This window comes from Trifolium pratense, linkage group LG6 (genome assembly GCF_020283565.1).
Source record: "Trifolium pratense cultivar HEN17-A07 linkage group LG6, ARS_RC_1.1, whole genome shotgun sequence".
Lineage (NCBI taxonomy): Eukaryota > Viridiplantae > Streptophyta > Magnoliopsida > Fabales > Fabaceae > Trifolium > Trifolium pratense.
In genome coordinates this window covers 25,943,462-25,971,420 of record NC_060064.1, presented here as the reverse complement: position 1 = coordinate 25,971,420, position 27,959 = coordinate 25,943,462, and the positions used below count along the sequence as shown (strand labels likewise).

At 31.6% G+C, this 27,959-nt stretch overlaps 2 protein-coding genes and 1 long non-coding RNA gene across 17 annotated transcripts; 1 reads left to right on the top strand and 2 right to left on the bottom strand.

Moving 5' to 3' along the window:
• Nucleotides 1-614: 614 nt before the first annotated feature.
• On the bottom strand, nucleotides 615-4,210 carry LOC123888449. Its single transcript, XR_006802074.1, has 3 exons — nucleotides 4,192-4,210; nucleotides 2,534-2,705; nucleotides 615-2,243 (listed from the first exon to the last, which is right to left on the bottom strand). It is a non-coding gene; the product is annotated as an uncharacterized LOC123888449 (long non-coding RNA).
• Nucleotides 4,211-7,340: 3,130 nt separating this feature from the next.
• LOC123888446 lies at nucleotides 7,341-16,421 on the bottom strand. 14 transcript variants are annotated; one of them, XR_006802069.1, is made up of 7 exons: nucleotides 11,743-12,020; nucleotides 11,256-11,299; nucleotides 11,135-11,172; nucleotides 10,860-11,017; nucleotides 7,897-7,936; nucleotides 7,758-7,806; nucleotides 7,341-7,485 (listed from the first exon to the last, which is right to left on the bottom strand). XR_006802069.1 is itself a non-coding variant. In XM_045937510.1 (5 exons), exons 1-4 carry the CDS (start codon nucleotides 11,822-11,824, stop codon nucleotides 7,801-7,803), a joined length of 264 nt encoding a protein of 87 aa, XP_045793466.1. In that variant the 5' UTR covers nucleotides 11,825-12,020; the 3' UTR covers nucleotides 7,341-7,485; nucleotides 7,758-7,800. The 14 variants fall into 14 exon arrangements, 4 of the variants coding, with proteins under 4 accessions (XP_045793466.1, XP_045793464.1, XP_045793467.1 ...); XR_006802072.1 differs by having other exon boundaries at nucleotides 10,860-10,995; XR_006802071.1 differs by having other exon boundaries at nucleotides 10,860-10,990.
• A 6,316-nt stretch (nucleotides 16,422-22,737) lies between these two features.
• On the top strand, nucleotides 22,738-27,451 carry LOC123888444. 2 transcript variants are annotated; one of them, XM_045937506.1, is made up of 4 exons: nucleotides 22,852-23,190; nucleotides 23,814-23,966; nucleotides 24,050-26,466; nucleotides 27,013-27,448. In XM_045937506.1, the coding sequence occupies exons 3-4, from the start codon at nucleotides 24,151-24,153 to the stop codon at nucleotides 27,247-27,249; spliced, it is 2,553 nt and encodes an 850-aa protein (XP_045793462.1). In that variant the 5' UTR covers nucleotides 22,852-23,190; nucleotides 23,814-23,966; nucleotides 24,050-24,150; the 3' UTR covers nucleotides 27,250-27,448. The 2 variants fall into 2 exon arrangements, with proteins under 2 accessions (XP_045793463.1, XP_045793462.1); XM_045937507.1 differs by lacking the exon at nucleotides 23,814-23,966 and having other exon boundaries at nucleotides 22,738-23,190; nucleotides 27,013-27,451.
• The last annotated feature ends 508 nt before the right edge of the window (nucleotides 27,452-27,959 follow it).

Below are 27,959 nucleotides of genomic sequence, written 5' to 3'. Positions count from 1 at the left end.
ATAGTAATTATAAAATTAGTACTATTGAATTTTAAAAAATTAATAATGACACGTTTGATTTCCTAGCACTAGATGTTGAGAATATTTTGAAAAGAGTTCAAAAAATCATGCATAGTAATATGTGGTGTCTTCTAGATCTCTAGATATAGTATTTAAGCGGATTGGTTTTGCCATCTAAAAAAGATTAGCGGTGCAGCTTGTTGCTCGTTTGCCCTCCATTTAAATGTAATTATCCTTACATATATATATATATATATATATATATATATACTCCCTCCGTCCCGAATTATAAGAGAAAATAAAAAAATCACACTTATTAAGAAAAAGTAAAACATGAGAATTTGAAATATGTTTTTGTGGGTTTTCCTTGGAATAAGTTGCATAGGAAGATGTAAAAACATTTTTTATTGGTTGTTGTTTATTGAGAAAAGGGTAGAGAGAGAAAATTAAATGCAATTTGCATTTAATTTTATGAGAATAAGGGAAAAAAATTCTTGAAAATTACTTTCTCCCTTATAATTTGGGACAAAAAAAATAGACTTTTTTCCCTTATAATTTGGGACGGAGGGAGTATATAACTAAGTATAATGACATGGATATTAAATTTATCCACATGGGTGCTGCCATGTCATCACTAACAATGCCACATCAACAAAATTGGTCTAAAAAAAGGGGTGAGGGACCAAAACTCAAAAAGTTGAATTTAAAAATAGGGGAATCAAAACTTCATATTTATGAAAGTAGGGGGATCAAAAGTGAATTTAATCCTAAAAATTATGAGATAAACAAAAGATTATAATTGAAAATAATTCTGAAAGTGTCAATTTGATGAAACACAATTTGATCAAAACCTCATTTCATAAATTAAAAATGACGGAACATTGTACCAACATTTTCAATTTATGAAATGTTCTATACAAAAAATTAAATTTTGATCAAAAGTTTTAAGCAAAACTTTTATGTACTGGAAAGACTGGAGGAGTCGTACATTGGAGTGAGAGAGAGAAGTTCGAAATGTTTTAAAAAAGGTGGAGTTTCAAATGTGTTGGGGCAAAATTGAATTATTATGAAAATGTAGGGATATTAGGTCAAAAATTCTATATTTGTGGCTCTTATAGACCTAGTTTATGATGCACAATTGATAGAAAGCCCTTCTTATAATGTCACACCCCCACCTCCAATTTGGGCCTTTTTGAGTGGCTTCAAAGGCTGTTGAATTCACTATTCAGATAAGATTTGGGCTTATTGGACTGTGTTGAAATTCTTCTAAAGGCACCTCCAGCTTGGAATATTTAGGCAACATAAGATATTGAAAGCAAAACCAAACTAGCATGTTTGGTTTATTATAGGCTTAACTACACATTTGGTCCCTTACGTTTATTTTAAGTTTCAATTTGGTCCCTTACGTTTAAAAAGTATCAATTTGGTCCCTTACGTTTCCATTAGGTTTCAATTTAGTCCTTTCCGTCAATTGTGTCACATGTGGCAGTCAATTCGCATATGTGGACTGACACGTGGACACTTTGACACAGTGACACATGTATAGTTCAAACGGTGTTAGTGACAAAACTAACGGAAATGACTAAATTGAAACATAATGAAAACGTAATGGACCAAATTCTTTTTAAACGTAAGAGACCAAATTGAAACTTAAAATAAATGTAAGGGACCAAATGTGTAGTTAAGCCTTTATTATACTATATTGCTCTGCACCCTAGATGCCTCTTTCTAAATGAAAATATACTTTGACTCTATGTTTGGTTAATCATTAACTTATTTTGTTATAAAAAATAATTTCAATTTTGAACGTACATAGAGATTTTCATCAAACCAAACATAGTGTAAGATAGAAGCTGCATTCATTCTTTAGATGAAGAAGTAGAAAGACGAATCGGAGAACCAAACCAAACACAATGTAAGATAGAAGCGGCATAACATAGACGGTGAAGAATGCATGTGCTTTAATATAAAGGCTATCTCACGGGCTTTCATATTTTGTTGGACCAGAGGCCTCAGCCCAATACCGGGTTAATTAATCATTCAAGGCTTTTAACTAAATTAAAAGTTAATTTATTCTCCCTTCGAGTAATATTTTTTGTCTTTGCTTTTAAGTTAATCTATGGCCTTCAAACTTATGAGCTATAGAGGGGTTAGAATGAGACATACCTTCATAGGTGATGATGCGAGGCTTATATAGTCGAGATGAAGGTGGTATTGGGCTTCGACCATCCCAATCGTCCACTCTACAACCATAGCATCAATATTTCAGTCAAGTCTCTCATAATGAATCTAATAAAGGATGCCAAATTAATCATCTTCAGTTTTCGTTTAGCCTCAGGGTCTCGGCATAAAGCATATCAGTTTCTTTTGAATGTGCTTGAAACAATTGTGTTTGATTGTCTAATATCCCACAAGGCTAAGACTCAAACAACTATTACGAAGAAAAACTAAACCTCCACTCATAACCTAGGAAAATTGATACATAACCTATGTTGAAATTTAAACATAAAAAACTGTGAGAGGAAACATGTACCTCTTGATCTGACTTTTCATTTTCAAATTTGGGATAGAAAGTTACTCTGATTCGTGCATGAAGTCACACCAACAGCTGAACCATCAAGCTTTCCTTTACCCACCAGCATGCTTTCAACACTAACAGTTCCATGAGATTTCAGTTTCGGAATCACCGTTGAACCTTGCTGAACCTGAACACCGATATGTTCAGCAATAAAAAGTTTTGTATTTATCAAGCAGAAGATTGAATCTTATTGAATGATCAAGAAAGATAAAAATGGAGGTTCTATCTTTTTTCAGTTACTAATTATTGACATAAATCTAGTGCTATCTGATTCTTATACCAACAATACTCGCAAAATTTTATCAAATTTTACAATATGCCTGCAGTAAAATAGACCAACAGATACAACCTCATTATGGTTTCCTCCAATGATCACAAAGCATAAGTTGTCTTCAAAATGCCATATATACCAGATAGATATTATCATAAATAGTTTAGACTCAAAAGAGTTGGTTTCTTTGTACTTCACTTCGGTTGATTCATATCTTCCTTAAAGAATTCCTTTGAAACCCTTATCAGTGAATTAATCAAACACAAGGACGCATTTCCTTTTGCATTTGCAAAATCACATCATATGCAGTTGCAAAATTGCATTTAGGGACTAGGATCATCAAATTCTATATTAAAATTGCATTTAAGGCAACACCTAGCTTTCACATTAAGGCATCATCCAACATTTTCGGCCACCAAGTATATCCATCTTATCATCGAATTTTGGAGTTAGCGAGCTCATGTATACCATACCACTAGCGACAATTTCACAATTAGGGTCATAAAAAGACAATATACACCATCCACATTTTGAATAAAATTTCATATTAAAATTCCTTTGCTTTGAAAGCCACCATCCAACTTTTCCAATTATGAATAAAGAATTCATAATGCATTTTCCTCAAAGGTCATTGAGTTGAGGCATCCATCCCTTACAAAACTTGTGTAACATTAGGGACAAGGGTCATTAATATATATATATATATATATATATATATATATATATATATATATATATATATATATATATATATATATCCATTCATGCATTATTATAGATAAAAAATCATAATTCTTTTTAATAGAAAAGCGGGCACCGATAGAGACAATTGCTTGAGTAGCAATTAAGGAAACAACTAGCTTTCACATTCCGGGACTAGAGTCATTTAGTTCATCCAACATTTTACTCTATGGTCATTGAGACATCTATGATCCATCCATTACAAAATTTATAAAACAAAGTATATTCATCGATTCCAACGGTCAAGTTTAGGGTTACTAGGGTAATATACTCCACGTTAACTTCCGACTTAAAAATCTACCCGGTTAACAAATAAACCTTGAAAACTGGGATTCAATGAGTTCCCAGCACCTGCTATATTGTTCCGTAGTTTCTATTATCTCTCCAGATTCTGTCCACATCTATGGGACAGTAGTTTCATGATGAAACTAAAAGGATGGCAATCTGCTATTACAGAACTGCACTAGTGTACAAAGTTCCTCTCTATATAAAAATATGTTGTTATATGAATCTAAATAATTAAACCATGTTTGAAATCATAAAGCCAACACAAACAATTATAATGAAATGAAAAAAAAATAAAACTTGAATAGCTTATCACCTGATAATTCCTTCTCAACTTAAGGCATCAACCTGCATTTTTGGGGCATCAAGAAAATCCCTTACGAAAATCACAGAACAAAGTATATATTCATCGTATTTTTAATTTGGAGTTAGTGGGCTCATGCACAAAGGATGCACTTCCTTTTGCATTTGCAAAAACACTTCATATTGTAGTTGCAAAATTGCATTTAGGGACTAGGGTCATCAAAGTACAATAGATAATATCCATGCCTTATGTTATGAATGAAATTTTATATTAAAATTAAATATAAAATTAGGTGTGTATGTTTCTTGTGCATTCTTCTGTAGAGGCTTATATATGACTAATGTCAGTAATAATGAAACATCTATTCTATAAGAATGCACAAGAAACATACACACCTAATTTTATGTTAAGCAATTAAGACTTATATCAATAGCTTCATCCATATCAAGTGCACCTTCAGTTATATTTTATTCAGTCTTCTCATATCCTCTGCAGCAGAAGTTACAATGGTATTAGTTGATGTAACAAGTACTCAAGTGATGTGATAGAAACATCAGCAACAGGAACATCCACATCCTATGTACAGAGCTCGGCAGCGCCGAACAAGGTTACAAAGCAAGCTTTGGCCTACCACCACCAACATTCTTGCTTTTTTTCACTTCCAACACTGAACTCACATTTCATCTTCTTCAAATTATCCAAATCTGCATCACCACTAATACCAAACCTGTTTTTACCTATTGTTCTTCAATTCCTAATACCAAACCTGTGTTTACTTTTGGCATCCATCCCTTACAAAACTTATGTAACATTAGGGACAAGGGTCATTAAGTTCATAATGCAAAATCACTTCTAAAGCCACCATCCAACTTTTCCATTATGAATAAAGAATTCATAATGCATATTCCTCAAGGGTCATTAAGGTATCCATCCCTTACAAAACTTATGTAACAATAGCGACAAGGGTCATGAAGTTCATAATGTAAAACATTTCTAAAGCCACCTTCCAACTTTTTCATTATAAATAAAGAATTCATAATGCATTTTCCTCAAGGGTCATTGAGGCAGCCATTACAAAACTTATGTAACATTAGGGACAAGGGTCATTAAGTTCATAATGCAAAATAACTTCTAACTGCAGTTGCAAAATTGAATTTAAGGACTAAGGGTCATCAAAACAGAATAAATATCCAACATGTATTACTATGAATAAAAATTCATAATTTTTTTAATAGAAAAGCGGACACCGATAGGGACAATTGCTTTGAAGAGCAATTAAAGCAACAACAAGATTTCACATTCAGGGACTAGGGTCATTCAGTAATGTATCCAGCATTTTTTGGGCATCAAGACATCTAATCCCTTACAAAATTTGAAATTTCACATTTTATTGAAGCAGAAGATTGAATATTTGAATAATCAAGAATGAAAAATCTAAAATCCATTATCATTCCCAATAGGTATTAACTATAAACCAATAAACAGAAGATTGAAAGTTTTTGGTACAGAACACGTTTCCTCAATTAAAGTTCATAATGTAAAATCACTCTTCTAAAGCCACCATCCAACTTTTCCATTATGAATGAAGATTTCATAATGCATTTTCCTCCAAGTTCATAATGCAAAATCACACTTCTAATTGCAGTCGCAAAATTGAATTTCTGGACTAAGGGTCATCAGAGTAGAATATATATCCATTCATGCATTACTATGAATAAACATTCATAATTATTTTAATAGAAAAGTAGACACCGTTAGGGACAATTGCTTTGAGTAGCAATTAAAGCAACAACAAGATATCACATTCAGCGACTAAGGTCAAATAATGTATCCAGCATTTTTTGGGCATCGAGACAATCCAATCACTTACAAAATTTGAAATTTTCAATTTATTGAAGCAGAAGATTGAAGGTATTTGAATAATAAAGAATGAAAAATCTAAAACCCGTCATCGTTCTCAATAGGTATTTATTATATACCAATAAGAAGAAGATCGAAAGTTTTTGGGACAGAACACGTTTCCTAAATTAAAGTTCATAATGTAAAACCACTTCTAAAGCCACCATCCAGCTTTTTCATTATGAATAAAGAATTCATAATGCATTTTCCTCGAGGGTCATTGAGGCATCCATCCCTTACAAAATTTATGTAACATTAGGGACAAGGGTCATTAATTTCATAATGCAAAATCACTTCTAACTGCAGTCGCAAAATTGAATTTAGGGACTAAGGGTCATCAAAATAGAATATATATCCATTCATGCATTAGTATGAATAAAAATTCATAATTTTTTTTAATAGGAAAACGGACACCGATAGGGACAATTGCTTTGAGTAGCAATTAAGACAACAACAAAATTTCACATTCAGTGACTAGGGTCATTAAGTAATTTATCCAGCATATTTTGTGCATCAAGACATCTAATCCCTTACAAAATTTGAAATTTCAGAAGATTGAAGGTATTTGAATAATCAATAATGAAAAAATCGTAAACCCATCATTGTTCCCAATAGGTATTGATTATAAACAAATTAAGCAGAAGATTGAAAATTTTTGGGACAGAACACGTTTCCTCAATTAAAGTTCATAATGTAAAATCACTTCTCAAGGGTCATTGAGGCATTCATCCCTTACAAAACTTATGTAACATTAGGGACAAGGGTCATTAAGTTCATAAGACAAAATCACTTCTAATTGCAGTTGCAAACTTTAATTTATGCACTAAGGGTCATCAAAGCATAATATATATCAATTCATGCATTACTAACAATTCATAATTTATTTTAATAGAAAAGCCGACACCGATAGGGACAATTTCTTTGAGTGGCAATTAAGGCAACAACAAGATTTCATGCAGTAAATAGGCCAAATTATTCACTAAGTCATTGTTATGAGTATATAACATAGTAACCACCAATGATCAAGAACATGTTATTTACAGATGCTAAAAGAAAATTTTTGCTCTGCATAAGTATATACGAAGTTGGTCAATGAAAATACAGGTGCAACAAGTAATATAGTATAACACTAACAATTGACATCATAAAAAAGTTGTTTATATATATATATATATATATATATATATATATATATATATATATATATATATATATATATATATATATATATATATATATATATATATATATATATTACAACCTTAACCTTTGAAATTACCTTGCTTCATAGCCAACTTTGAGACTTTTCCCACGTAACAATCTAAGATTATTTCCATACTGGAAAAGAACCGACGATCCTGCTCTTCATACCACCAGATTTGTTCAGCTTTAGCAAACACAATTTCACTGTACCATATCCAGTTCATAATGTCATAAAAAATAAACAATTTTAACCAATCAAAGACAGAGGGATTGAACACCAATGGTGCCACCACCCATAATGCATGAACCAACTAATAATGGTTAGGGTTATATAAACAAATGTGTCAGTTGCTACAGAACTGTGTCAATATGTAGCTTATATAATGTTATAAACAAATCCAATTCATTAAGTCATCAAATCATAAGAAACCACACAATGTTGATAAATCTCACACTACAAATTAGCCCCTTCTCACCTATTATTGCATTATCGGGTATCTATCTGTTTTGCTTTCTACCTCATCCCTGCAACATATCAGAAACATAAATTAATACTCCACTTCCAGCCACATTTTCATATCACAAACATAAATTAATAGTCCACTTTTCACCTACTTTTACATCATAGCTCTCTTTTTCGACTTCTACCTCAGCCCTGTAACATCACATGTATATATTTTAGAATTCAGCCTAATCGAAAGAAACCACACAATGCCCCCACCAAAATCAATCACAAACCAAATTCCTCCAGCACTGCAAACATTACATGTACTAGGCCACAATTTTGAGTAACCGGGCTTATGTTTAGAACATGCTTTAAAGATAATGAAAAAAAAATTCATCTCAGTGACTGTTTCACGATTAGGGTTTTAAAAAGACAATAAAAACCATTGATTAGGGTCATAATGCATTTAACTCTGAGGTCATTGTCTCATTGTGGCAATCCAATCCTTACAAAACTGATGAAACATTAGCGAATAGGGTCATTAGGAACATAAGTGAAAATCACTTTTAATTACAATTGCAAAATTGAATATAGGGACTAAGGGTCATCAAATCAAATTAGATATCTATGCATGCATTATGAATAAAAGTTCATATATAGGACATCGATAGAGACAATTGCTTGAGTGGCAATTAAGGCAACAACTAGCTTTCACATTCAGTGACTAGGGTCATTAAGTTCATCGCATCAAGACATTTAAACTCTTGCAAAAATTGAAAGTTCTTGAATACACAAGAATGAAAAAATCGACAACCTGTCATCGTTCCCAATATGTATTGATTATAAACCAAATAAGGCAAATATGTTGGAATGAAATTTCCAATAAGCAGAAGATTGAAAGTTTTTGGGACAGAACAAGTTTCCTAAATAAAATGCATCATCCAACATTTTCGGGCCGCCAAGACAATCTCTTGCAAAAATCATGGAACAAAGTATATTTAACATTTGATCCATCTTATTGTCGAATTTTAAGTTAGTGAGCTCATCATGTATACCATACCAATATTGACAATTGCACAATCCAACTTTTCCATTATGAATAATGAATTCATAATTCATTTTCCTCAAATATCATTAAGGCATCCATCCATTACAAAACTTATGTAACATTAGGGATAAGGGTCATTAAGTTCATAATGTAAACTCACTTCTAAAGCCACCATCCAACTATTCCATTATGAATAAAGAATTCATAATGCATATTACTCAAGGGTCATTAAGGCATCCATCCCTTACAAAATTTATGTAACATCAGGGACAAGGGCCATTAAGTTCATAATGCAAAATCACTTCTAAAGTCACCATCCAACTTTTCCATTATGAATAAAGAATTCATAATGCATTTTTCTCGAAGTTAATTGAGGCATCCATCACTTACAAAACTTATGTAACATTAGGGACAAGGGTCATTAAGTGCATAATGCAAAATCACTTCCAATTGCAGTTGCAAAACTGAATTTAGGGACTAAGGGTGTCAAAGCAGAATATATATCCATTCATGCATTATTATGAATAAAAATTCATAATTTTTTTTAATAGAAAAGCGGACACCGATAGAGACAATTGCTTTGAGTAGCAATTAAGGCAACAAAAAGATTTCCCATTCAGGGACTAGGGTCATTCAGTAATTTATCCAGTTTTTTTTGGGCATCAAGACATCCAATCCCTTTCAAAAATTTGATATTTCACATTTTAATGAAGCAGAAGATTGAATGTATTTGAATAATCAAGAATGAAAAAAATCTAAAACCCATCATCATTCCCAATATGCATCGATTTATTATAAACCAATAAGCAGAAGATTTAAAGTTTTTGGGACAGAACATGTTTCCTCAATTAAAGTTCATAATGTAAAATGACTTCTAAAGCCACCATCCAACTTTTCCGTTAAGAATAAAGAATTCATAATGCATTTTCCTTGAGGGTCATTCACGTCATTAAGGCATCCATCCCTTACAAAATTTATGCAACATTAAGGACAACGGTCATTAAGTTCATAATTCAAAATCACTTCTAACTACAGTTGCAAAATTGAATTTAGGGACTAAGGGTCATCAGAGCAGAATACATATCCATTAATGCATTACTATGAATAAAAATACATAATTTTTTTTATTAGAAAAGTGGACACCGATAGGGACAATTGCTTTGAGTAGCAATTAAGGCAACAACAAGACTTCACATTCAGGGACTAGGGTCATTAAGTAATTTATCCAGCATTTTTTGGGCATCAAGATATCCAATCTCTTACAAAATTTAAAAATTCACATTTTATTGAAGAAGATTGGAGGTTTTTGAATAATCAATAATGAAAACATCGTAAACTGTTCCCAATAGGTATTGATTATAAACCAATAAGCAATAGATTGAAATTTTTTGGGACAATACATGTTTCCTCAATTAAAGTTCATAATGTAAAATCACTTCTAAAAAGCCACCATCCAACTTTTCCATTATGAATAAAGAATTCATAATGCATTTTCCTCAAGGGTCATTGAGGCATCCATCCTTTACAAAACTTAGGTAACATTAGGGACAAGGGTCATTAAGTTCATAATGCAAAATCACTTCTAATTGCAGTTGCAAATTTGAATTTAGGGACTAAGGATCATCAAAGCAGAACATGTATCAATTCATGCATTACTATGAATAAAAATTCATAATTTTTTTTAATAGAAAAGCGGACACCGATAGGGACAATTGCTTTGAGTAGCAATTAAGGCAGCAACATGATCACGAAATATAGGGACAATTGCTTTCACGTAGTAAATGGGTCAAACTATTCATTAAGTCATTGTTATGAGTATATAACAAAGTATTAGTAACCAATAATCAAGAACATGTTATTTATAGATGCTAAAATAAATCTTTTGCTCTGCATAAGTATATATGAAGTTGGTCAATGAACATACAGATGCAACAAGTAATTTAGTATAACATTGACAATTGACATCATAAAAAAGTTGTATATATATATATATATATATATATATATATATATATATATATATATATATATATATATATATATATATATATATATATATATTTATATTACATCACTAACAATTACCTTGCTTCATAGTCAAGTTTGAGACTTTTTGCCCGTAACAATCTGAGATATGCGTAAGCTCCTACTGATCCTCGAAAAAGAAGAATTGGAGGTCTAAGATTATTTCCAAACTGGAAAAAGAACCGACGATCCTGCTCTTCATACCACCAGCAACAGAACTGTGTCAATAAGTAGCTTATATAATGTTATAAATGAATCCAATTCATCAAGTCATCAAATCATAAGAAACCACACAATGTTGATAAATCTCACACTACAAATTAGCTCCTTCTCACCTATTATTGCATCATGGAGTATCTATCTTTTTTGCTATCTACATATCACAAGCATTAATTAATAGTCCACTTCCAGCCACATTTTCATATCAGTGACATAAATTAATAGTCCACTTTTCACCTATTTTTACATCATAGGTCTCTTTTTAGCCTTCTACCTCAGCCCTGTAACATGAAATGTATAAATTTTAGAATTAATCCTAATCCAAAGAAACTACACAATGGCCGCACCAAAATCAATCACAAACAATATTTTTCATATGTATCAGGCAACAATTTTTGATCTATCACAACAAAATTGTTTAGAAAAACGACTAACAATCATATATAAAGAAGTCAAATATTGCAATAGTAATCATTTAGGTCACTGAAAACATGCATAAATCAAACTTGATAAGGATGATGAAAAACCCTAAGCAAAGTGAAAATCGACTTAAAATCAAATCTGAAATGTCAAATCCTAAACATACATAACATCAAATTAGAAAAATCAAAACCCTAAACAGAGTTAAAATCTCCATGAAATCAAAACCCTAAAATCACTTGATGATATAGAAAATATATGTTCAGAACCATATAATAGACATGAAATTAACAAGAATTCGTACCGCAATCAATTGATTCAGAAATCGAATTGAAAATTTCTGATTGAAGAATCGCGGGATGCGGAAGATGCACACAACTGATCATTGAAGAATCGGCGGAGAAAGGAGAAACACGAGAGATTGTGAGTTCGAAGTGTGATTTTGGAAGAATCGGTGAGAATGCGAGAGATTTTGGGTGAGGATGCAAGAGATTTTGGAAGAATCGGAAGTATAATTTTGGGTGAGATGAAAATGGGAGAAAAATAGATTCTTGGTTCTTGAAAAAGAAATAGAAAGAATGAATTTTTATTCAAAGCGTAAGATTCAAACACACACATATCTCACAATCCTTGTAAGGCTGTAACCCACCGACCGTTTGTTTTAGTTTCTTTTTTTTTTTAAAATAATTTTATACCGTAATCTTTTTTTATAAAAAATTCTTTGTTCAAAAAAATAATTTCTTCAAATTAAATATATTTTTTGGTCATCATAAAATTACCAACTTTGAATTGGAAAAATATTTCGTCAAAAAAAAAAATTTAATTGGAAAAAAAATAAAATTATCAACTTCTTTTTGGTCCCTATATTTTAATATTGTATTCTTGTTAAAATTCACAAGGTTAAATATATTTTTTGTTTTTATAAAATTACCAAAAAAAAATTTTGGTCATTAGAAAACTATTATGCATGTAATTTAAAACTCTAATGTTAAATCAATGTGTATTTTTCTTATAAAAAATTAATAGTATGTATTTTTGAATGATTTTTTGCGGACATGTTTAGAACAATATAAAAATATTCTCGAAAAAAGAAAAAAAATCAAAATTTAATTTTTCAGTCGAGATTTTCATTACTTTTATTTTAATCTCTTGAAATTTTAAAAATTCATATTTAATTCTTTACATTTAATTTTTTTACTTAAATTATATATATATATATAAAATAATTACACATGAACAAAAGGTAGACGATCAACAAGTTGCGCCGTTAAATCTTTTGGTATAGCAAAACTCAATCTTTAACAAACTACATTCATAGACCTAGGCGGTACAATGTTACTATACTATGTATGATTTTTTGAACTCTTTTCAAAAAATTTACAGTCTCTGAAGCTAGAAAGTCAAAAATATCAAATGCAAACGGTAACATGTTGATTATTTTATCATATTTAAGAAAAAATGTTTCACTTTAATGTAATCCAAACAAATTTCAACTTGTCAAACATAAAATATCTAAACCAACAAGACTATCAGCCAAACAAACAATCATGTTACAAGAAACTCACTTTTAACTAAAACTAAAAGTATGTTTGCAAAATAAAATTTAATCAAAAGCTTTAATACAAAGCACACCAAAGTAATTTTTTTGGGGCGTCAAAAAGACACACCAACACATCAATTTGAACTCACATTATTTTCAACGATGCTTGTAGATTGATTAACCCAACCTCACAAGTTAAGCACAAAACATAAAAAAATCATACATTTCAGCAACAATGAACTTTATTATTTATAACATTTATAACATAACTCATAACAAAAACACCATTATATACTTTCTTTTTCTTGACACAGTTTATTTTATTACAAAAACTCAAAATAGTCGCTTTAGAAACTTTCATTTTGTATAATCACACAAACAAAGATGCATCAAACAAACACACTCTGAGGTTTGGATGAATCCAACCCACCAGATTTCTTCATAACAGCCATGGTACCAAAAACCATAAAACCAATAACATGGCCGAAAATTGCGGCGAGAAACACGCCACCATTAAACGACATAACAGCCAACATAACCAAGTACGAGAATCCAGTACGGACACCATACAGCCCCGTCCTTAAAAGGGACCCAACGACGTCGCTTGAAGTCCCGGGTTTGAGTTTCACAATGTTAGTGAATGAAAGCCACTCCACAAGCACTGCCATTACGAACACCAGGATCAGCGCCACCGCATACATGGCGGAGCTGTTCCCGGGCCAGCAATGGAATAGTATGTCCACTTTGTGACCCCAATAGAATGATGTGTGTATCGGAATTCTTCGCCGGCCCAACATCATAGCCAGCGTGGAGTTCGACGGAACACCGTTTGCGGTGGTGGTGAAAGACATGTTTAAGTGATGTGACTTAAAGTATTAATGTTATTTGACAATGATGTTATGGTTTTTATATGCATATAACATTGTGTCGGTTGGAATATGACAGATTTCAATTTGAAGATTTTATTCTTGTACAGAAAAAATTGTTCCATAATTCATTTGCAAGTAAACAAGCAAGCTGTAGTGTTGTACTATAAAATCATCTTGATGAAGAAGAAAAGTCAAAAAGGAAATTAAAGGAAAGAAGGCTATGTATAATTAGCACTTTAGTTCTAGCATTGCAGGCAATCCATTTCCCTAGCGGACCAGGATCACCTACAGTTGAATTAAACTGCAGGATCACACAGTAAAGCAAACTTGTTCTATTTTTATTTAACAAATTAAAATAAATTAAAAAGTAAAAAAGATAATGTGCTACAGCAGGACCCTGCAGTTAAATACAACTGCAGGCAATCCATTTCCCTAGCATTGTAGGATTTTCAGAAGAAAAAAAAAAGGGGGACCCTCCAATGCTTTTTGCTTTCATATTTTTTTTTCTTGATACAAGATTTTTAATTTTATCATACCGATGTTTTTATGATACATAGTACTGTATCATCATCAACTTCAACTCGAACATCGTTTCGCTCGAGTCCCGGAAGATGTGCTTTGTAAACATGAGCTTCATGAGTTTCTTTCCACTCTATGTGATGTGCCATGTTTGGTGATGATGATTTTGTTGTGGTTCTGATCTTCTTCGACCAAAGATGCTTGTGGGAAAGAGAGACATTATTTTTATGGTGTTATATGATGAATTAGATGGTTTGATAGTGCTTGTGTTGTGTGCAATGTGAGTGAAGAAACACTTTATTTTGCACTAAGATGGAACAATCACAAATCATTTGATTCTAAACCTGTGTTTTATGTATGTAAATTGAAATTAGTTAATTGATATTAGTTAAAAATTAGTTGAATTAGATTTATTCAATGTAAAAATAATAAAGTTGAATAATAAAGTTGAAAATAAAAATTATATTTAGACAAACATATATAAGGTACCAATTTGAACTTCAATTTTTAATGTAAAGTAGATAATTTTTCTTTATTTTTAAATTCAGACTTAAAAGAGTGAATATCTAATCCATAGTCTCGTTTGGGTTTAATTTACTGTTTTTCATTTATGTTATCGTTTCTTATCTTAAATTCAATGTACAATGTTGTTGTAATTTAAAAGTCCATGTTTAATCTCTTAAATTTACAAGATGGTTCACTATGTAACTAGCGCACTATGCAGGGTTTCACGGGTTAATTAGTGAATCTTTCCATTACAAGTTTTGCATAAGCCGGAAATGGAAAGACAAATTGAATATAGAGATTTCTATTAAAAGTTTGGACAACAAAATTGCATCAAAAACAAGTTTATTACAACAAACTTTCTCAAAACATTAGACATGAAAATTACATCAAATTTAATTAACAATGAGAACCTTAAATAGAATCTTCTTTTATGGACTCCTCTTGTCAATGTTTGCCCTCTTAATGGAGAAGAATAAAACTCTTTTGGATACTGCATGTTGCACCTAAAAGGTCAAACTTCTATTTTCAGTCACCGACACTTAACTACTTTCAGTCATGGTTTTTTTTTTCTACAGCCTACAAGTTCGCGGGTTAAAATGCATATTCAGATTATAGTGTAGATAGCAAACAATTTTTTTTCTTCCAGATTTTACTATTTTATACGTTCGCTACATAACCTGAGAGGTGTCAGAAGGAAGGGTAAAATTAATAGCTTAGAGGACTCTTGAGAAGCTCGGGAAACGTGAAATTTTTTTTTCCCTCTTTATAGAGGCTCAGCCCAAATATCTTTGGTCCAACAAATTGACACATGTAAGTACCGATACAGATCATGTTGCATGTTTCTGCCGAAAAGATCACGCTTTAGCAATTTAGTAAATGTTTCTTCGCCACAATTAGATTATGTGTAGCTGTGTAGGTACTGGATTAATACCTATTAGATTATGATGCAGCTGGTTAGTGTCGTAAACTTGAAGCTAATAAAGCATAAATGACATTCACCACTTTGATTATTAAAACAACACAGATACAATTAATTATTATTATAGATAAAAATAGAATAATAATTGTTCAGTGCTCTAATCACTTCATATAAGGATTACTTCTCATGATCTATACTATTCTATATTCACTAATAATGTGGTACAACAGTTACAACTTTACTTTTCTTTTCTTCTCTTATCATGAGAATTCAGTGTTTCATAACATTATATGATAGCATATATGATATCCACCTTATAAAAAGATGTAAAGATGGAGTAGAAGGAATTAAGGATTTGAGAGATTTAATAAGAGGTATATTTTTCTTTCTTCATGTAAGATATATTGACCTCAAGTGGTTTATGAAGTTGTGTAAAATGAATTGTTTAGAAGAATTCGAATTCGACTCCTGATGAGAATAATTCATGACTAAACTGTATTTACCGCGGCGAATTATAAGAACCTTTTTTCTTTAAACTAGAGAGTTAATATAAGAAGAAAAAAAAATTCTAATTTGAAAAAACTTACCTAATTATGTGGTTGCTTTCAATGAGACTGAATTACCTGCTGCTGAGTTTATATGCATATAGGTAGGGGTGTACATGGATCGGGCAAATCCGGTTGACCCGGTCAAACCCACCCAATCCAACCCAAAAAAGTGGGTTGGGTCGGGCAAGTGGGTGGATATGGATTTCAAAAATGAAAAACCCATAAAAAAGTTGGGTTACGGGTAAAACCGGACCCAACCCAAAAAACTCACTTACCCACTAGTGCTATGTTTTTTGAAATATTTTTTATGAAAATACTAAAGATTTTTCCATTTGATCATCAAATATTTTTTATATTGAAAATAAGTTATACTATTTTTTAAGAAAATAGAAAGATTGAATAATTTTTATAAACAAATATGATAATTTATCGCACTATTTAAAAAATAAAAAGAAAAACTTGAATAATTTTTATGAACATATATTATAATTCATCATTTAGTCATTTGATATTAAAAAAAACAAAAAAAATTATTTGGGTAGCAAACTATCTAACCCGTAAATTAGTGGGTTTACACGAAAAATATGTGATTATTTTTTATAGTGCAAAAAAGTTACACTATTTTTCAATAAAATAATATGGTTCAGTTATTTTTATGAAAAAATATGATGATTCGACATTTAAATATTTAATATAAAAAAATAGAAAAATAATTTGGGTAACCCACTACCCAACCCAATCCAACCCGGAAACTAGTGGATTTACCCAACCCGGCTCAATGTTATAACGGGTGGTTATTTTCCTCGACCCAATCCGGAGTATCCTATGTGGTTCGGGTTTTGGTTTTGGTCAAACCCAACCCAATCCGGCCCACGTACACCCCTACATATAGGAGGATAATTAGTCGCTTAATCAGCTTGATTATTGAAGAGATTATTCCTTTAAAACTATAGTTTGGACAAGTGGCAATAGTATATGTGTTTGTGACTTGTCCAAACAATAGTCCTAAAGATATACTCCATTCAATTCCCCATACATTTGTTGCTTATACAATGCATTGCTTTTATATATGTTGCCTTGTTTGTAACAATTGTACATTTGTACTACATTTTATTACAGTACTAGACATTGGACAAGTTTTTTTCCCCTTGAAAGTACTAAGCATACGCTATGAATGGGTGTCACCGTACTCCAATGTTTTTGTTTTTATTTTCTTTGACTAAACTTGTACTCCAATGTTATGTGTCATTCAAAAATAAATAAAATTTGTACTCCAATGCAACTTGATTTGTACTAAAATAAAATAATGTCACGAGAAGTACAATGATTAGGATCTTGTGTCGACTACCCAATACACATACATTTGTATCATTTATAGATAGATAGATAAGCGAAGAGAAGAACTTAGTTCACTTGATAGAATATCGCATTATATTTGTGTAGGAGTTGAGGTTCGAACTTCGAACGCTTAATTTATCTATTTTTAAGATGAAATTTCTAGCTAACTTGACAAAACAAAAAAAGTGAAGAGATGTAAATAATTTGTCATCTAGTCATTGTGCGCTTGAAATAGTATTTATGGGCTCATAAATCATTAAGCACTTTGGGCCTTTATCACTTCTTTTTGTGCCCTCTAAATTTTTCTGCAACTCCTCTGAAAATTTTCAAAATACTTCTTCTGTTATTTAGCTTGCGAATGTAGTTCGTTGCTTAACTAACTGACATTCCCTATATAAGAAATTTTAGAACTTTACATTGTCCGCTACATACGTAGATACATGTGTTAACTACTTAACTAACTAACACCTCATGTACATTAATTATTCTTGATTTCAATATCAGACCTGTAAAATTCTAATTTTTTTTTATGTATATGAGATTTTAGCTAGTTAAGATGTTAGCAACGTGCGTAATTGTAATCGGAGAAAAAAAATTGTATTCTAAAGTTGATTTTATTAGATTTTGTTGACGTTTTTAATATTGTTTGGTGATAAGAAAATGTTACTTTATGATCGATTTTTCTTTAATGAAATGTTGAACATTTTAATATTTTCTTATTTCTTTTATATCTTAATATGTATATTTATTTTCTCCTCGTCTTCCCTTATTTTTCTCTTCTTCCTCCATCACCGCCCTCTTACGCAAGGTGAATGTGACAATTCTTCACCTATGTGTGTATTCGTGCACAAATATCTAAGTATTTTTTTTGTCACAATTGAACATATATTATAAATTTGATTTGTTTAGTTCAATTAGTTGTAGAAAAGAAAAGAGAATGAGGCCAAGAAAATTTCTTTTAAGTCAATTTTAACTCCCCTCCAAAAATGGAAGGAGTTGGAAGAGAGAAAAAGATGTGTTTCATAATTTTTTTTTTAAAATTCGAATAACTACTTGTGAATCTAAAAAGACAAAGTGCAACAAATACAAATGCAACCAAACTAAACAATTCAAGCAAATAAAGATTCAACGTAAAAGAAATCTACAATCTGTGTATAGCAAAACCACACACAATCAATCCGAAGAATAAGATAAGGAAAGTAGAGAAACAAAAACACTAAAATTGTATATCTAGTTCGGTCTAAATTGACATATGTCTAAGAGAGAGAGAGCATCTCTCTGATCCATAGGGTTCAACAAAAGAAAATCATATATGTTGGATCGGCCCTGGTCTGAAATGCATTGCAGTTGTACGCCACACGTTTAGGGCAGTAGAATGATCTGTAATTATTTTTAACATTAAAAAAAAATCCTATAGGCTGTGTTTGCGAGTTTAGAGAGGAAGCGAGGGGAGAATTTTGAAAAAAAGAAAAGAAAAGAAGGATCTAGTACTAGTAAGAATAGAGAATAGAGCTTGGTGGATTCATTTCGCTTTGTATTACCAATTTCTTCTTTAGAGAAACTTAAAAATTATATTAGAGGAGTTTTTGAAAAATTTATATGAATTCTTGAAATTTAATCTATACTGTTATAATATTTTTAAAATTAAAAATATATTAATCATAAGTATTTATTCATGGTTCTTTACAAGAGTTTCTTAAAAAATTTGAAAAATTTCTCTATTTTTTTCTCTCTAATTTTCTCACCCAAAGTCCTCGTCTCCAATTTTCATTCAAACTTTCAAACAAAATCCTTGTGAAGAACACACTTCACTCTCTTTTTCTCCTTCTATTTTCGTGCTATTATTACATACACAAAATTTATCATACATTAATCCCTCCATCATGTGAAGGAAGTTTCGCGAGAGAAGATCTAATGATGTATAATTATGTTCCTTTTGGTATAGCAATGATGTATAATCTTGTTCAGCTTGTGCCATGAATATCTTGAAATCAAATGTAAAATATATAATTTTATGATGTTTAAAATTTTATAAGTAATACCAACCGAAAATCATCTTTATCAATATATATATATATATATATATATATATATATATATATATATATCAACAAAAAAAATAAAAAAATAAAAAAAATCTTCGTTGCAAGAGAAAAGACTAAATGATGCACATCTTAAACTTGAGAGTCGAGTGTAAGTCTCTGTTTGGGAAGAACAATAAGCTAATTTATAGCTTATAAACTAAATATTATTTTGGTAACAATTTTTAAAACAGAGCTTATAGATTATTTTACTAGGTTATAGCTTATTTTTCAAACGATATTTCAAGTAGCTTATGAGCTTATGACTTATAACTTATAACTTATAACTTATAACTTATATTTTTTTTATTCCAATTTTATCTCTATTACCTTACTTGAAAAAATTAAATATTAAGTAAACATATATTTTTTATGTCATTTCATACTTATAAGCTAGTTCAACCGCTAATTTTCTCAAACACTATAAATTCAATTAGCTATATATAGCTTATTCGCTATAAGCTAAAAGCTAGCTTATAAGCTACCCGCTATAAGTTCATCCGCTATAAGTCAGTTTATCAGTTATTCGCTATTTTTTACCAAACAGAGCTTAACTCTATTCTACAAAATTGACTTGTAAGGTAAATATTATCTATACTTTATAAAACTATATATTTTCAACATCCGATGTTAGACTTCTTAACTACACATACAAATTAATAATTACGGGAGTCATAAGGTGATTTGGTAATTTGAGGGGAAAAAAAAGAACTGAAGAGAAATATAAGTGATTTGGTACCGACCTTAGTTATTTAAAAAAATGATATTTTTTGGTACAAAAAATAATGATACTTTTTATTTTGAATTCATATTTTGGATAGCTTTTATGTTTGTTATTATGATGAATTTTTTTTTACAGAATTATTGTCATGAGTATAAAATCCATTATTTATGGTATCATTGTGTGCATGCACCAAAGAATTCATGCCCTTGTAAAGACAATGTTATGTGTACAAAGTGAAACTATAAAATAAATTAAGAGATAAAATGTGCAAGTTTTTATATTTTCTGTTGAGTTTAAATGCACCATCAATTAATTAATTTTACATTGACAAAATCAATAAGAATATTAATTCAATCTTCCATTTCATTCATATGAAGAAAATGAGAAGATTAAGTAAAGTGACGCGGCAGAATACACAATTTTTATTGATCAATAGTGTAAATTATTTTAAAGTGTTGGTGTATATTCAAGTGAAAGAAACTTTCCATGATATCTTAGGCTCCAATACTACTACATCTCTTCCACATTTTGATGATTGATACCCGTGCAAGCTATATATGGCAAATTTTAATATTTTGAACTATTGGGTATGTAACGTACATGTGTTACTTTTGATTTCTAATGCCATGGTCAATTGGAATTTGGACATGCATGTGACCAAGAATGATCATGAGATTTTCGTATATACAAAGAAAATGAAGATCAAGAAATATTTAGTTTGAGCAATTGATCATGTTGTCCTGCATGGGATTCAGATTCCTAGAGGAGCGTTTGTTATATCTCACTTATTAGAGCAATTGTTATAGAGATGCATATGATTTGTGTAGGTTGCGACCACTTGGTATTTTGAGGCATTATCTAATCATGGTATTCTACAGTTTTATCTAGCTATGGAATATTAATTTGTCAAGTTCATTTTGAGAAAAATTCTATCAGTGTGGTTCAAGAATGTGGTTCAAGGAATGTGATCGTACTTGATGAGAGTGTGTCCGGCGTTGCTCATCTTCTGCTCCGGTGAAGTGGAGGGGAGTTGTGTACCTGCAGATGCTCCGACGCTCAATTCAATAAGAGTGTGAAACAAGAGTTTTCAGTGTAAGAGATTATGTATCTGTCTCCACTGCATGAGTGGAATATATATATATATATATATATATATATATATATATATATATATATATATATATGAAGGGATCAAATTACACCGGTGTAACATTTGAGTAATGTTACACCGCTCAATAACGTTTCAACGAATACAAATTTTACAAAATCCACCGTTGGATTGAAAGTTTATGTTATATAGATCACCCATGTTCAATTTTACAAAAATCTAAAATCGTTTGATATGTTATTGAGACCGATCAAGATTAACGCTTTATGTGTTTGCCCCCAACATTGGGCCAAGACTCTTGATGACCATTAATGTCATCAAGTGGCTGTCGGAAAACGACTGGAGAGCCATGATGACTAGTTAATACTCATCATTTCATTGGTACGCCATTACGATGTGCAAAAAATACCATAACCGTTGACCAGAGTTGGTCTTCATGGACTGTGCCGAAGTTGGGCCTTACTTTAAATCATGTTAAATGTTATGCTAATTTATGTGCTCACCAATCACCACTTAACTAAATCTATGTTATTTTTCATTGATATTCTTCGGATTGATGTTAATCATTTTTTTAAAGTAAAGTGATGATGTGTCGGATCAAGATAGCGAATATCTTAGAAGTTAGAATTTAAATATTTATCCTTTTCAAAAGATACTAATTAAGCTCAAACGTCAAAGATGATGTGAACATAAGTTGATATTTTATTTTACAAGTTGATTTTCTATAATTAAGTTAGACTTCATCCAAAATTTTACAATGATACCATAATCTCCTCTAAAATCAGTTAAATCACCTCCTATCAAATTTTCGCTATCAATCAAACATCTCAACATATTTTTTGTTTATTAACTCTCTGATTATCAGGAGAATAGGACTTTGATAATTCAGAGTTCGGTCGAGATGTTAAAAAAACGTGATCAAAAATTGTTCGAACTAAAAATTAAATTCAAATTCTTCTAAACAATTCATCCTAAGAGGAGGAGCACATTAACCACTTCAGCTCAATTTCTCCTGTAATTTATTTGTTGCTTCATTTGTTTAAGTTGATTTAGCTACTTAATGACTTTCTTTTTCCAAAATTAGTTGGAATTGAGTAGGACCCAATCCTCAAACATATACATTCGTGAAAGCAAAACAAGCTCCATATGGGACCCAAATGGTAGACCCCTCCCTCCAAAACCAGACACACGCACTCTCACAGACACACACTCTGTAACGTAACAAATACAGAATCGATGATTCTTTTTCACTCCCTTTTTGTTTATTCCACAATTAACAAACACACATTCATGTATTTTATATTAATAATACAAATAACAAAGTAGAAGAAGATGATCATAATCATGATGAACAATAACGTGTATAGAATGATTCATTACCATAAACAGTGTCACCACCATTTATTTCCTTCCACTATCTCTTTACTTTGCTTCCAACCTTAACTTACTTCATTAATTTTCTCACCTGTTCTGTCGGATCTTCCTCGGGATCTTCGAAACTAGTTCGTGTCGTGTCGTGTCGTGTCTCACCCATTTTCCACCCATAACATAACAAACTCTTTCTTTTTGCCTTCATTTTTTGCTTTCTGGGTTAGTTTGGTAAGTTCTCTTTTTGATTAATTCTTTAAAATACTACTTTGGATTCTGCATTTTCTCAGTGTTTTCTTTTCTGGGTATTTTGTATTTTTAAAGAAAAATTCAATCTTGGCTTCAAAGCAAAGTTATTTTTTTAATCATTGTTTCTGGGTAGGTATGTATGTTGCTCTTCAATTTTGTATTTTTATTTAATTTGGTTATTGCATTTTTTTTTTGTGATGTCTTGTATGAATTGGGTTCTGTTAATTATTACTAGTTTACTTGGTCCTTTGCTTAAATTTGTCTTCTGAGTAGTGATTTTTTGCCAATTGCCATGACAATATATGAATTGATGTTTAATTATTAGTATCAAATTTGGAAGCCACATTTTCTTATATTAAAATTAGTTAATGCAATATGAGGCATCTTATTATTTATTTTTATTGGTCTTAACCCTCTGGTTTTTAGGGAAACAAAGTTTTGGTAATTTGAAGTTCGGCCGGAAGATAATAAAGTTTGACCAATAATTGTTGAGCCGGACTTCGGATGGAGAACATTTCTCATTAACAATTCGTTCTTAACTTGAGCTCAATCATTTAGTTAAAGTTCTGTTATTATTTTTTCAGTTTTAACCCTCTGGTTTTTAGGGGAAGAGAGTTTGATGTTCGAATTCGAGTTCTCATGAACAATTTCGTCCTTAACTTGAGCTCAATCATTTAGTTAAACGCTTGTTATTATGCTTATGCACAAACCTTGTTGAATTGCCATCAAAGTTCCTTTTGCAAAATCCTTGAGTTTTGGTAATTTGGAATACTTGCATACATATTTTTGTATACTTTTTTATTAAATGTTGCTTAACTGGTTTAAATCTCAACATTCCCAGATCGAAATTTGGCAGATCAAGGAACAAAGTTCGTTGAAGTATGCGATTGTGTGAAGCAAAATCTGAATATATATGAGCTGTTGAAGAAACTCTTTGATAAGATGTGGTCTGATAATTTAGACTTGAGGCCTCCGAAAGGTAAAGCAAAACAGAAAATCAACTCAAAGTCGGCTATGGAATCTGGGAAACAATATAAGTTGAAAACAAAATCTGTTGTTGATTCTTCTCAAAATCCAAAACTTGTTACATTAGGAGAGATTCTGAAGTGTGAAAGCGTAAACGAAAGTTCATCGCAACATGAAGAGCTTGTCAAACACATGTCTAATTTGCCAGGTTATCTTAAACGTTCTGATAGAGGAAAAAACATCCAAGAGAAGGCTTTAAATTTCGGTGTTCTTGATTGGTCGCGACTTGAGAAATGGAAGAATAAACAATCATTCAATAGCAATGAAGAATCGTCGTCATCATCAAGGGCTGCTGCTGCATCATCATCCACTTTTAGAAGGCATAAAAAGCATGATGATAGAAAAGGCTTGAGTTATTCAAGTATCAAAGAATCTTATAAAGAAACTTTTCCGGAAAGTTCGAAATTGTCTTCTAGGAATGTTAAACAGTATCGAAATTCTGGTAAAATGGTCGTTGGAGGAGAGAACAGAATGAGATCAAGGGAATTTGAGTCCATTGGCAAAATTCAGTCACTTCAAAAGGAGAAAAGGAGTGATTATGATGTTGAGGCTATGAGTATGCAGGGTTTGCAACAACATAGCTATAAGAAAAAAGATAGAAGTTTTAGTTCCAGTTTCGATGACCGACTTCCATCATTCGAACGGAAAGATAAAGGTATCTCATTTATTTCTGAGAATAAAATGAGTTCGAGAAGCCGTGAAACCAAGATAAAGAAGGATCAGTGGAGGGACTCATCAGATATTGATGTTGATCAAAAACATTGCCATGGCATGCCAAGAGACATTGTTTTGCTTCGTCCGCGAAAATTTCTACAATCAAATTTCGAAAACTTTTTTCCGCTTTCTCAATCAATAGCTTCATCTGATGATAATTTTTCAGAATCAAGCCTGACTAGCTCATCATATATTTCCCTACCCGAGGAGGCTTACACTGAAAATGTTCTCCCTTCCATGACTAATCTTTCTTCTTCATCGGAAACAACACGAGACAGTTTCGACACTGATCTAGATGTTGATTTTTCTTCTGTTCGATCAAACAAACCTGGTTGCTCGAATAGGATGTCTAGCTTCGATTCTAAAGATACTTGCATTGAAAAGGATGCATTAAACACGAAGCTAAGAAATCAGTGTTCTTTCAGTAATATGAAAGAATCAACTGAGAGTGACAAGAATAGCTTATCCGGACATCAGATTAGCTTCGACTTGAATCGAATAGGAAGAAGTTTAAGTTTCAAGGAGGGTCCTACCCTTCCGAAACAAAGCTCCATGCAAGTTAGTGCAAAGTCAGGTCCATTGATATTTGAATCCGCTTATTTGAATAAGTCTAGCAAAGATCATAAGGTGAATGGTCATAAGAGAAACATATCAAGCACCTTCATGAGGTTATTAGATCCTATATGGAAGTATAAGACATCGAACACACAAGACCATTCATCCGAGAGCATTCTGACATCGAAAGAAAGTCCAAACTCAACAAGCTTTCGGACAAACAATCTACATGATGACAAGAGCAAGGAATCATCGATGAAAGCGCTTTTGCAGATAACAATAAAAAATGGACTACCATTGTTTCATTTTGTGATCAACAGTGAAAGGAAAGTTCTTGCAGCTACTATGAATAGTTTAGCTTCGTCGGAGAAGGATGATGGAAGCTGCTATTTCACATTCTACCTCCTTAATGAAATTAAGAAAAAGAGTGGTAGATGGACAAGTCAATGGAGCAAAGAAAAGAATTGTGGTGGATATGCTTATAATATTGCTGGTCATATGAAAATTTCTAACTCTAGAATCACTGAATCAAAGGACCAAAGCTTCAAGGGACAGTGTATGGTGAAAGATTATGTCCTATTCGGCATTGGAATTGACCGGCCAGATCAAGAACCGCAAGAATTCGTCAAGAGAAAGGAGCTTGCTGCTGCTGTTATTGAAATCCCTTGTGAAAATGATATTAATTTGATGAAGAAAGAATGCTTAAAGTGTCTCCTTGCAGATAAAAGATGCTTTTGCATACCACAAGAAAATGATATTTCTGGTAGTAGTATTACAGTTATACTTCCAGGCGGTTTACATGCTTCGCCTAACAAAGGAGAGCCTTCGCCGTTGATTCATCGATGGAAATTGGGCGGAATATGTGACTGTGGAGGTTGGGATGTTGGTTGCAAACTCCGTGTTCTCTCGAACCAGAACCTGAGTTCAAAACCTCACATTGAGAGATTTCAACTTTTTGTTCAGGTATAATTTTACCTTTCTGCTCAAGGCCATGATACCTTATTTGGATAAACTGCTTAATTAAACGTTTATAGCATATGCGCTTATCATATCACTGTTTATGTACATAATATTCTATAACAAAAGTTATAAGTTGTTTTCATAAGTTATCCTGGTGAGCTCGTGAAAATAAGTTGAAAACAACTTATGGAATAAGCTCTCGCCAACGGTCTCACAAGTGTTTATTTCATTAGATATGAAGCACGCACACTCCTCGGATTAGGCGTGTCCGATGTCGGACATTGACACGACACCAACACCGACACTTGTGATTACATTGAATTATGTCATTTTCTCAAGTTATTATCGGTGTCGGCGTATCAGTGTCATTTTCGTGCCAGTGTCCGTGTCGTGTTCTGTATCCGTGCCTGTGTCTATGCTTCATACTAGATAAGCCCAAATAAACCGATTCAAACATGTATGTATGTATGTATGTATATACAACTGTATATATTGTCGATATAGCCCATTGATTTAACAACTATATAACATCTTTGTCATAAATTTCAGGAAGGATCAGAGCAAGACACACCATTATTCATTTTGGAGCCATTGAAGGATGGATTCTACTCAGTTGAATTCAGTTCAACAATCACTCATTTACAAGCTTTCTTTATTTCTGTTTCTCTTTTAAGCAGCAAGAAACTACCAAATACCTTGGAAATGAGTAAGGAACTAAATTCCAAGAACAAAACAACTTCAAATTATAATTCAGTTCCACCACTCTCTCCTGTTGACAGAGTTTAAAAAGTGGATGTTTTTCTAAAATAGGTGAAGGATAGTAAATGGATGCATTGTGAAATATTTCTCCAATTACTTCCTTTTTGTTTAATTATAGTTCACATTATATTATTATTGAATTAATTGTACAAAGGAACCATTGCACCAATACTATCATTTTACAGCATACAAAATGAATGAATAAAAACTAGTATACAGTTATCTACTGCACAATTTGGTCACTGAAACTGAAGAGCTGAAACTACATTTTATTCTCTCAGAAAAAAAACAGAATAAAATAGAATAAAGAATTAAATTACATTTTATTCACCCAGAAAAAAAAATGGAACCCAAGTTAGCTTCTGAGAATAAAATACAATTTATTGTTTTGAATTAAACAAACTTAGTGTATTTAATTTCATTAACTAGTAAATGATCAATACATAAAGGAATAATCTCAAATTTACGAAAATTAGTTCAAGAATTGGCCGTCCGAGCAAAAGTATGAGCAACCATATTCACTTGTCTCGTAACAAAAACTTCACTTCAAAGCTTACACACGATAACATTATAATTTGGTTAATATCAATTAAACTAAATTTCGAGTTACCACTATGTTTGGTTCAAGTAGCTTTAGTCAACATCTGTGAGTCACTTTCAAATTGAACCTTATTCAAACAAGTATGATTGGCTTCCTCCATGGCAAGAGAGCCCTTCCACAGTTGACAAGGTGGCCT

Excerpts from the sequence above, each read along its gene's own strand:
- LOC123888444 (XM_045937507.1), top strand. The coding sequence starts at position 24,151 with ATGTGGTCTGATAATTTAGACTTGAGGCCTCCGAAAGGTAAAGCAAAA. Across the intron at positions 26,467-27,012 it reads GATTTCAACTTTTTGTTCAG|GAAGGATCAGAGCAAGACAC; the intron begins GTATAATTTTAC and ends CATAAATTTCAG.
- LOC123888446 (XM_045937508.1), bottom strand. The coding sequence starts at position 11,824 with ATGATCAGTTGTGTGCATCTTCCGCATCCCGCGATTCTTCAATCAGAA. Across the intron at positions 10,996-11,742 it reads TTCTGAATCAATTGATTGCG|AGCAGGATCGTCGGTTCTTT; the intron begins GTACGAATTCTT and ends GGTGGTATGAAG. Across the intron at positions 7,486-10,859 it reads AAACTTGACTATGAAGCAAG|TGAAATTGTGTTTGCTAAAG; the intron begins GTAATTGTTAGT and ends GATATGGTACAG.